This window comes from Nuphar pumila, unplaced genomic scaffold, assembly GCF_984573655.1.
Source record: "Nuphar pumila unplaced genomic scaffold, dmNupPumi1.hap1.1 HAP1_SCAFFOLD_2429, whole genome shotgun sequence".
Lineage (NCBI taxonomy): Eukaryota > Viridiplantae > Streptophyta > Magnoliopsida > Nymphaeales > Nymphaeaceae > Nuphar > Nuphar pumila.
The window spans coordinates 1-11069 of record NW_028323922.1 but is presented as its reverse complement, the minus strand read 5'-3'; the positions used below and the strand labels follow the sequence as shown (position 1 = coordinate 11069).

The 11069-nt window shown below is 52.4% G+C and overlaps 1 protein-coding gene across 1 annotated transcript; it reads right to left on the bottom strand.

Annotated features, from left to right (window-relative positions):
* Positions 1-4835: 4835 nt before the first annotated feature.
* Positions 4836-8641, bottom strand: LOC149808693 (uncharacterized). The gene is made up of 7 exons (XM_089995192.1): positions 8523-8641; positions 7906-8131; positions 7285-7494; positions 7089-7242; positions 6726-6873; positions 5526-5989; positions 4836-5068 (listed from the first exon to the last, which is right to left on the bottom strand). Exons 1-7 carry the CDS (start codon positions 8639-8641, stop codon positions 4836-4838), a joined length of 1554 nt encoding a protein of 517 aa, XP_089851318.1.
* Positions 8642-11069: the final 2428 nt, after the last annotated feature.

The following is an 11069-nucleotide window of genomic DNA, read 5'->3' as shown; positions in this document are numbered from 1 at the left end:
GGCCAGGTTCTTATACTGCTGTCGATGCATTGTGATTGCAGCGTCTGTGACAGTAATGTCAGTGCATAGAACGTCAGCCTATCTGTGACTATTTCTAAACCCCCGTCGCGTACAACAACACAGGCAACATGGCAGGTACACAGATAATACAGGAGGAGAACTCTCCGAACAGCAGCCGTAACAAGCATGTGACGGCACAGGACGCGCCATGTAGCGCTTCATGACCCCCGCACCAAACCATGGAAGATATTTCAGAGCTTGAACGGCCATTAGTGACACGTAAGAGTTGTCATGGCATGGTCCAAGTATGACAAGTAACCTTTGAAGGCTGCCGCAAGGGTTGATGGTAGATCTGATGGACCCAGAAATTGGCAAGGGTTCCCAGCTGCAGCTGCCACGCGCCACGTGACAGAGCTTGGAATGGGCACGTTTTTTGAGAAAACCGCTGGAGTCAAAGCTGTAGAACGTCTCAAGGCTTTCTAATAGTACCCTGTATGGTGCATCTGGCCAAAGAACGGCTTTACAACCCTCTCACAAAGAAGCATCGACAAGCAAAACGGCACGAAAAATAACTTTCTAGAAACTTATCCGATTGCAGACTTTAGGTTGCGTTTGCTGCAAGGTGACCAGTCAGGCGCTGTTCCGCTCTTTAGAATTTGTCAGGATGCAAACAATCCAGCCCATTACCCGGTCATGCCCCGTCACATTGACGGCCCCACAAGATACCAAAGGGACGAGTGGCGCTCAAAGATACGCTGTGCCAAACTCGGGGATGCTGTCCAGCACGCTTGCTGCCCTCCACACCGTACTCGAGCTGACCATTGTGTGGTCGCCTGTGCTGAAGCGAGAAGAGCCCATCTCCTGCTGACGGAGCCCAATGGGCTGACGCTCCCATTCGCGTGCAACACATGGGGACAAGCTCAACGTGTCCGGTATGGGCGAATCAATGCGATCATGTCGACGGGAAGGCTGGTCCAGGTCTTCGTCTTCGAGAATGATCGCGTGTGACCGTATCTCCCTGCGCAATCTTCGCAGCAGCATTGCCTGGTCCGCCTCGCTTACGCTGAAAGAGCTTCGCACAACTTGAGCCCGGCGGTTGGTATTCACCACTGCTTCTCGAGCACTGCCACCATCCAGCACACTGTTGCGGGACGCACTCGACGAACTCATTGTGCCAATTGCTTTCGGGGCGACATTCGAGGTGTGCTCTGCAGCGTCCGCGTATCGTTGGGGGCTCCGCGAATTGATGGAGACAGGGCAGCACACAAACTCCTCGGTCTCCTGGAAATGTGGGGATGCGGAAAGCATGCTTTGAGGCGCTCGCAGTGGGCTGATGTGTGCATTGCTGACATGCATCGAGTTCATTGAAGTCGCTGGGATGACAGCATGGGGCTCGTCTGCGGCGTAAGCGCTCCATGCGGCCCCGCGCTGCTCCAGGAGATCAATGGACAGCTGAAGCGCTGCAGACCCAGATTGGCGAAGCGCGTCTTGCACCAGTCTGCCCGTGCCGCGCAGGTGGCTCTCGACTGACTCATCGCCCAAGTCGACAGACGTCCCGCGCCCTTTCTGGGGCAGGCTTTCAATGTCTACTGCGTGAGCGCGCCGCTCAACGCATTGTTGCAGGCTGCTTGCGTATTCATCAATGGGGGGCGTACGGCCCACAGGTGCGCTCGGTTGTGCCTGAAGTGGGGGCGTCAGGGTTGGGGGTTGCCGAGCAGGTGGCGATGGCAGATTCCAACACTTCTGCAAGGTTGTGCTGGAGGAACTCGTCCAGCAAGGCCAGGCTCCAGCCACGTTTCTCTGCCACGGCGCGCAACCACTCCGTGATGGCCGTGATGGCCTCTACCTTGGGGGCGACCGGCATTCCAGTGGGTGGCTGCACTTTTGGAGGTTGACCCAACCCTGTAATTTGTATCTTGTCGCATGCATGCGTGGGTGCTCCTGGAAGTGGCCAAACTCCAGGCGAGAGATTTCCTTGCTGCGCGTTCCGCAGTGGCTGCCCTGCTGGTTCAGGGGCAACTCTCTGGCACGATGATGCGGCTGCGAGCTGCTGGAGACTTGGCAACCCAGGGGTTTGCGGCTCGGTGTTTGCTGACGACTCCACCCATGCAGTCAGTTCCATGTTCAGCCTTCGTGGAGATGCTGGCTCTCTGGGGCTGCGCAGCGTGGATGGGGGCTTTGAGTCCACTGCTTTCCAGGCATCAACAGTAGAAATGGCATCCTGTGGGGGGGAAGGGATATGTCGTGCTGTTTGTGTTCTATGTTGAGCATGTCTCTCAGGCACTGACTCAGGCGTTGACCAGGCTGCTGCGTCCACAGCGGCAGCATATCGCATGCCACCCACCTCGGACGTGCTTGGTTGGGAGGAGCCGTCTTCCGATGCAACGTGCAGGCTGAGAGCAGGACGATCGGACGCAGCACTGCTACCACCAGAGCTGTTTTTGGCACCTTTTGGACGGCCTGTGTTTGTGGAGAACTTAGCATCGCGGTGCCACATTGCCTGGATGGACCGCTCTTTTGGCACGGGCTCGTTTCGGCAGTCTGCAGCCGCGGGTTTGCTACTTACTGCAGGCCGCGGTGACTGCAGCGTTTGCCTGCTGCTGCTTTTATTGCCGCTTGCAATGTATAGGCGAGGCTCGATGGAGATGGCTGGACTTTCAATAGCAGATTTGTTGCGCGGCGCGGCTCTGTTTGGGTTTAGGTTGAGCAGCTGCTGCAAGTTGTGCAATCCAAGGTTGGCAGCCGTCATCTGATCGCTTAGTGTGGACTTGTGCACCAACAATGCAGCGATTTCTTGTTGGACCTGCATCCGTGCACATTTCTGACGGTTGCGATGCATTCGTGGTCACGCAGGCATGTCTGTGAGCGTAATAGAATAGGCACACGCAGCGGGTTGCTTGGTATCTTTTGTCCATGTCCTCCCTGTCCTTGGAGTTCAATGTCCTTGGAGAATTATTGACACGCTGTGGGTTGCTCTCATGCTTGGTATCTTGTCCGTGTCCTGGGACAGGAAGGTGCCAGAAATTACAAGGCATCTGAAGCTGGCCTCCACGATGTCGTCCTGACTGGGCACACGACTGGGCGCAGGTGACATCTGTCTTCCCGAAGCATTATTGCGGTGGTGCTGGGCGTGGTCATACCTTGCGAGAACTGCCGCCCACTGCCCGACTGCGCAGGATACGCAGATTTCGTTCGCACTTTTCCAAGCTGGCTTTGAGTGTCGCGTTCTTCTTGGTCATTTGGTCGATCCGCAAGCGCAATGCCGCCGGCTGGACAGTACAAGAATCTCCAGCGTCCATGCTTGCACTCCAATTGCAAGGAAGCAACCTCGTATATTATCCTGCATACTTCGCAACAATTACGAAGCTGTCGCGTATCGGTTGAAAACAATTTGGAAGTTTCGCGATGGCCCAGAATGATGCTCTGTAGGGTGCGATGAACAAGCGGACAAGTGTCAAAGTACATCATGTATGGCATCAAGTGACATGTGACATACTGTCGTACCTAGTCAAATTGAGAAAACTTAAGTGATTGCGGCTTACCATGGCGTGAAAGGTATTTAGGCTCTGTGATCCAAGTCGAGGTGACTGCACGTACTGTAACGAGGTACTTTACGCATTGTCATAAGGATGCAACGAACGATTCTTTCGATGCAAGAAACACAGGTATTGTTCACTTTTTCTCGCTGGTTTTTCTTGGCTCGTCACTTATCTTGACATATCTCGCGATGATGCCATGCAACAAACAACGCGCAAATCTTATATCAGCTGCACCGTGGAGCAAGCTGCGTGCGTATCATCTCTCCTCGGTTGGCCTCAATCGTCAACTCATCACGGGAAGAAATGATTTACGTGAAACTCATTTTAAGCGCATAGCATAAGTGGCACCCTGCTGAACATTGATTTCACAAAAGTATGAACAAGCTCCGACATGAAGCGCACCAGGTGTGACTCCAGCCCTTGTCACGTTCGTGCGGATGTCTACTTGTATGCGTATGTTGCAGCTTGCAGCTGGTTAAAGCAATTTCCCACAGGATGCGATTTTCTCACGCGGAAAGAGAAGTCCGCAAGGCAGTCGAGCAGAGGCCAAAGTGTGCAACATGTGCAGATGCTGATATCATTCAAGCAAAATCCCAATCACCTCTTTTAAAGGTCAGTTTTGTGTAGGATGTCAAGTCATAATTCAATTCAGCTTGCGATGTCAACGATGACGTTGTCAACGACACTGCTGGTGTGACTCGGATCCCCGATGTACTGTATTCTCGGAACGTCCAATTCCACCCGTGACACCTGTAGGCTGTGTCTCAGATTTGAATGCCACCCAATGGCAATAGTTTATCCCAACTTAGGATGTTGGAAGTGAGATACAGATGAATCGAGCATGTGGCATGGATAACATTCCATTATGCTGCGCGAGACATGGACAGTTCAAGTTCGGGGGTCCTCCAACGCCAACCCCCCTGCAAGGAACAAGCGTGCATCATTCGCACATGTGAGCTAAACGTGCAAGCACTGACATGTGACACACGCCTATGAAGGCGTGGAACGGCAACACAACAGTTGAGAGACATTGCAGATGATGTCAAAGCTGGGGCAGTGAGCCGCTCAGAAGAGGACCAATTTGCACCGCAGCCAAACAATGCCGCCTCCGCAAGTGTACAAGTTATTTGCAGCGCAGCCGTACAGTCCCACCACAGAAGACTTGCAACGAGCCCGCAGGAGCATGGTCAAAAACCCCACGCACACGAGCTTGACATATGGCTCCACAGGCTCCAAACTGCTCAAACATCAACTTGGACAAGTGGGCAACCGAGCAGTTTTGAAAGCAGCCACAACTCAAGGACGAGGTCGTGGGGGCTTTGGTGCACGGCCCATACTCCTGCTGGTTTGTCGCAAGTCTGCGGAGGTGGGACTGTTCGGCTGCGCTGCAAACCGACCCTCTTCAGCTGCGCCAGCTTTCGCAATGTCCAAATCAGCCAGTCCAGCGTGCGAGCCAACAGCAACTGCATGCCGCTTCCGATCTATCTCCCAAACGAGCAAGCGATCCACTCGGTACGTCCAATGGAGACCTGCAACTCAATGCCACAGCCTCAGCTCGCATGCACAAATTTCCGTGCGCTTTGAGCGAGAGCAATCGTAGCATCGCCAAGGAGATGGTGAGGCAAAATGCAAGATGACTACGTTGAGTACAGGTGCACAGGAGGTGTTCCTTGCCGGTCTTAATTCACTCAACTTGCCTGCCAGACAGATAAGAGCTCCCTGTCTAACAAGCGCAATCACGTGTGCACACCAAGTAAGCCTGGAACACAGTGCAAGATGCATGCATATGAAAGGTGGCCTACCAGGCGGATCACTGATTCGTGCTTATGAACAAGTGCTGAGGCAATGTCATTCTACGAAGTGTGCAACTGCAATGCACATGCGTTGTGTTGTAAACGATACATCGTCATCAAGTGTCGTAGAGTGCCGACCCATTTCCATGCACGAAGAGAGTGCTGAAAATGGCTCACACGAAGGGGCACGCACCCGAGTAACAGAGGAAGCACATCGTGAAAGGGACAGCGCAGCATATCAGAAGGCTCAGTCCCAGGGCACGGGAGTTGTGGGGATCTACAGCACTATCGGCTGCCTGCTCGGCCTTGATCGGACGGTACCCAAAGTACCGCTCTGCAGTCAGGCCCACCAATGGGGCAGCACAAGCTGCCAGCGCTCCCTCAAAACACCGGTCAAAGGCGTAAATCAGCGAACGCAGGTGCACCGGCGTAATGTCAGCAAATATGGGCGAGTTGCAGCCCGACTGGCACCACGAGATGCAGACACCGAATGTCACCATTGTCAGCGCATACAGCACCATGTGCTGCTCCACATCCACGCGTGGCAGCCCCCATAGAAGCAGAGTCGCCAGCGGTACGCCAGATAGTGCCTGCAAAGAGGCCCGTTTGGAACCATTGTTGAGCTCTAGCCTTCCAGCAATTCCGTATCGCCGCTGACTATTCAATCACGCTCATATTCAAACTTTGTCCGAATCCCGCGAACCATTCAACCGTAGGTACAATAAATCGGGATTATTCATTATGGTAGCCCCATTAAAGATAAGATAGTAAAAATCGCTAGTTTATGACCAAACTTTTCTGGACATTTCGGATGAAAATTTTTCAAATAGCCATGTTGTTGCAATTTTGGTTGAATTTTAGCGGCAGTACGGTCGACTACAGTGCGTTACCAGGTCCACTCTCACAGCCCTGACATACTCAGGATGTGCTTCCTATGGGTTAGATTGTTCCCATGTAACGACATCTCAACAGCCATGGCACAACGTCGGGTTAGAATGAGCTCATGTCAGTTGACAGGAGTTAGCTGGAACGAGAAGAAGATTCGAGGTGAGAAGTACAAAGTTCTCAACTGCTGGCAAAAGAATGCAATCCGTGTCATACTGGCCCACAGGCTCGTTGGATTCCCAGGATACAGGCCTAGCATGCGGTGGGAAAAATGCGGATGAACATGGGGCTGTATCCTGGAGGGCATCTCGACGCGATGAAAGTCTCTTGTATGCGTATGTATGATAGCGATGTGCCCTGACGCTGATGGACATGCTCAGCAGCACGTGCTGAAGGCGGTCGGGAATGGTGACACAGGAAGGGCGGGAGTAGCATGACGCGGTACACACCGAGCACTGTGCGGTGCAGATCCGGCCAGAATTCGGAAAGTGCTTTGAAGCGTTGTCACCAATCCAGCCACCCAGGTAGCTCCCAGCGGACGTGCTGCCTGTGAACAGCGCAGTCAGAATGCTGGCGCTCCAAGCCGGAAAGCCTAAAGTCTGCAGGTACAGTGTCAGAAACGCGAAAGCATTCCATGGCATCGAACCCACTACACCCTGCGGACCACGAGACACTTGAACACGAGACAACATCACACAGAAGATCTAGAACCCATGACCAGCAAGCAACCGCCTGATCCAAGGTAGCTTATTGCCTTAAGCTTTCGGTTTGTTTGTCATCTGAAAAGCCCCCGCAGCCAGATCGCAATCGGGCACGCCAGAGTCGCAGCATCATTGTACCCACCACCCACCATACTTTCGCTAATGGGTACCAAACACAACAGGATGCACTCCCAAGTTGCACATGTAATTGTTCGTGCATTTGCAAAGTGATCTGTCATCGTCACCAAGCGTGCGTCTCAGGCACTTTCGCAACAGCCCCACGGCGAAGAGGACATTGCGCGCGAATGCAGAAACTGAGCGTCTCTGCCAAAGCAGAGTACATGAACCATGCAGAAACTACCGCACCTGAGCAATGATGATGAGGAATGTTCGTCGGCACAGGATCGTCCGGATTTCAGTCCAGTTTTCGAACAGACTGCGCCTTTGAAGGCCGGCAAACTGCATTTTCGTCGTGCAGTTGGGATCTACAGCGCCGCAGCGTACCGCCAATGCAACTCCGATGCTGACGAAGCTCACCGCTTGGAAAGCAACGCGCCAGCCTTCTCTACCCCATGGCTGCACAAGAAAGAAACTAAAGGACCTCCCTGTGCTTCGCTAATTGAGTTTTCGACCCCTCATTTGGGATCTCTGTCCCCAAAATGCATGTATTTTCAGGCATCTAGACCCACAAAGCAAAAGGTCTGGCGAAATCCCACGATTTTGTGATGTCATGTGCCTGTGTACCCAGTCAGGTTATGTTTACACATTACAACGCGAACTGCATGACACTGGTTCCCAATTCCAACACATCGACGACAGCATGAGCAGCTCACTGCTGGCGCTGCATCCGAAGCCATAAGTTGCAGGATAATGAAGCCTTGTGTGTTGAGGCGTTGTGCTTCAGGTGGAATGCACTTGAGATCTGGTAGCATCACAAAGAGGGGCGGCGTACATTTAGGCGGGCAACGTTTGTTGCCAATAAGCCACCGAACATGGTGCCATTGCCATTGTAAAGTTCATGGCTCCAAATGCACGCCCACGTTGCTCGGCCGGGTAGTAATCAGCGATAAGGCTCTGTGCGCAGGGAATGACTAGCGCCAGTCCCAAGCCCGTGAATGACGCGAAGATGCACACGGATATGAGATTCCCGCTGAAAGAGATGCCGGCGGTTGCTGCCGACCACAGTAATGTCCCACCAGCAATAACTACCGTCCTGTCGCATGCCACTCCCAATATGCCGCTGAATCGTGCAACACCAGTATCGTAAGTCGGGCGCCAGTTGCTTCAACGCTTAGTGTGCAGTGGACGACTCGAAGCAACTCAGGACGTCCGAATGTGTCGACCGAAGGGCTTTTATTGTTCCCAACGATCCGTTGGCAATAGCCAAGCAACTTCTTAGGCGTTTCATATTCATTGTTCGAGTTAATCTTTAGGCGAATCCCTAGCCTATTTCTTGGGCGGGATGACAATACGCACTTCGAGAGAGCATGTCGCAACGCAAAATTCGTACTCTTGTAATTTCGATGTGATTCGCAGTCTACAGCTACGTGATGATCCTGCACTTGAAACTTCACTGTTCACCTAGCTTTATTAGCAGACCTTACCTGAGGGGTGACGAAAGCGCTTGCGTGAAGGCTCTGCATAGCGTGATGATGCCAAGTTCCGATGGTGATGCAGTGATGGAGCGTGACAGATAGAAGTACACAGCTGGTAACAACGCCATGTCTACGCCCTCCAGAAGGCACGCCACACATACGAGGAACGCCGTCCTCAGGCGAACCTGGTCCGTCGCTGCACGCACCATCAAGGCGCGAAAGTATACTCACGCTCGGAACCCTATCAATTGCTGTGGGGAACAGGCTCCCATGATTCCAGGAGATCACATCTCTAGTCTTGCCACGTGCATGATTGAGGATTTGAAGCGACGTTTCGTGACGACATCCATTCGTGCCTTGTTTCCAAGCATGACAAACGAACTCTAGGGTGATAACGAGGCAACTCCAGGAGGAACGAGGCAATAAATGTCGACGTTAACACTGCCCTGATCTCCGAGGCCGTGAGATAGCTCTGCATGTCTAACACCACCACTTTTGGGTGGTACCTGGCATGGAATCGCTTCTGTAGTATATGTCGCCCTTTACGTACCCACTATCGATCATCAATGTCCCGCCACCTGAGGTCCGTCCGCGTCTTCACGCCTTCGCCGAGGAATTTGGCTCCTCCGCACCAGGTGAAGCAGAAACTTGTCGTGAGAGAGGCCATACAGACCTAGCTGGCCGCGCGCGAGAACAGCAAGTGCCACAGCTAGCCGCAGAACAATGCAAGCAACCTTGAGTCAGGATATGCCCAGGCGGTAGACTTCAAAGCCGGGTGAACGCCTCTCCGGGCAAAGCACGGAGCAATCGCCAAGACCGCAAAGCCTCACATGCCATATATGCCACTGATGTTCCTGGCAGTCCATGATCTGGCCGTTCACAATAATCACTTCCTGACTATCACAAGCGGCAGCCGTTTCTATACATATCTATAAGCACCCTCACATTGCTTCAACTTGCGTTCTTTCAATTGCTGCATTGCCCAACAACCACGTGGCAATATGCTATGTGCACGGGTCCGCCCTAGCTGCAGACCACATGCATGCATCAACCCGCTTCTTTGACTGCACTCCGTATCAGCTTTGACTTCTCCAAGGCGTCGTTGAGGGACTCTTGGACATGGCGAGATGCCACGTTGATCTGCAATCCACAAGTCAACGTCAGGTCACCAATCACAATGGAATCGCTCCACAACATAGCAAACCTGCCCCCTATTCTGTTGCGGTTGTCAGCTGAAAGTTTAGAGCGATCATGCTGAGTTCGTGGAGCCGTCTCATACACACATAAAGCGGAAGTGTGTTGCGCTGAGAGCTGTCAGCACACGGAAAAGTATCCCTACATTGAGCCACACCCTTACAAAACAAAACGACAAACAGCAAACTTCCGTCTATTCAAAGCTATGCCGGGCTCTGCAGGGACACCACCAGACACAACAATGAGTATCGAAACAGTCTGTGCATGCACCCGCATCACCTCTGATGGCTTGCCAGCGAAGACTTTAGATGCGTGAAAAAGTGGCGGCATGTGAGCTGATCCAGACAATGATGGGTCGGAAGCAATGATGAACACATCGCTTTGGGTGTTGGTAAGGGTAGCACTGAATCCCAATTGGTTCTTGGAGTTGGCAATGTCCACATGGATGCGGTAGTGTCATAAAAGGATACATCATCATCAAGAACAATAGAGAGGCGCACTGGTAAGCTGAAGCGAAGCAGTTGTGGCTTGACATGCGGATGAGCGGCATAAGCTCGGTGCCCTCGACGTTCTGCAAGACTTTGAGGGGGCTCCTCTTGAATAGCACCCTCAAGGAACTTGTGTCTCAGTTTCATGGTGCGCGTTTGAACGCCCAAGCCCAGAATTTCGTCCACGATGTTGCCGCGCTTTTGGTTCCTCTCCCTCAAAACTCCTTTCAGGAAGGAGTTCTTGGGTGTGGCCTCCACGCCAATGCTTTTGCGTTCGGATTGCCGTGCCAGTCCTGCATGGCTGCTGCACCCTCAGGAAGCACCATGCGTCATTTCAGTCAGTAATATCCCTATAAATTCTAAGTATAAATCTATAAGAACAGTCTATATAAGTACACATCTTCTATGAGAAATTGTATAGTCAGTAACATTCTTACCAAATACGATCTTCATCTCAACACACCCCACGAAAGGTGTGTGCGAAAGACGCTTCATAGCACAGTGACATCGAAAGGGAGGCAACCTTGTTGCTTGGAGGGAGCCTTGACATTCGGCACCTGCTGGTAAGTTCAAGGTTTCCAGGTCGATCCCATGACTGACGCATTCGAAGCTGCTGCAGATAAGGGATCTCACATACGAGAAGATGCGTCAACGTGGGGAGTCATCTGGGAGTACTCAATAGCTGCTAGGGAACTTGAATTACTTTTCTATCATTCTCTTAATTTAATGCTGCTTTGACTGCACCCTGCAATATTTATACAATTGGTTTCTTTCGGATTGGTTTAGATGTCCTATGGGCAGACATAAGGTATCCGGCATCCCGTTGGGTGCTGCGTGTCTTGACATAACCCATTCATTATCAGGGCTATCTCAC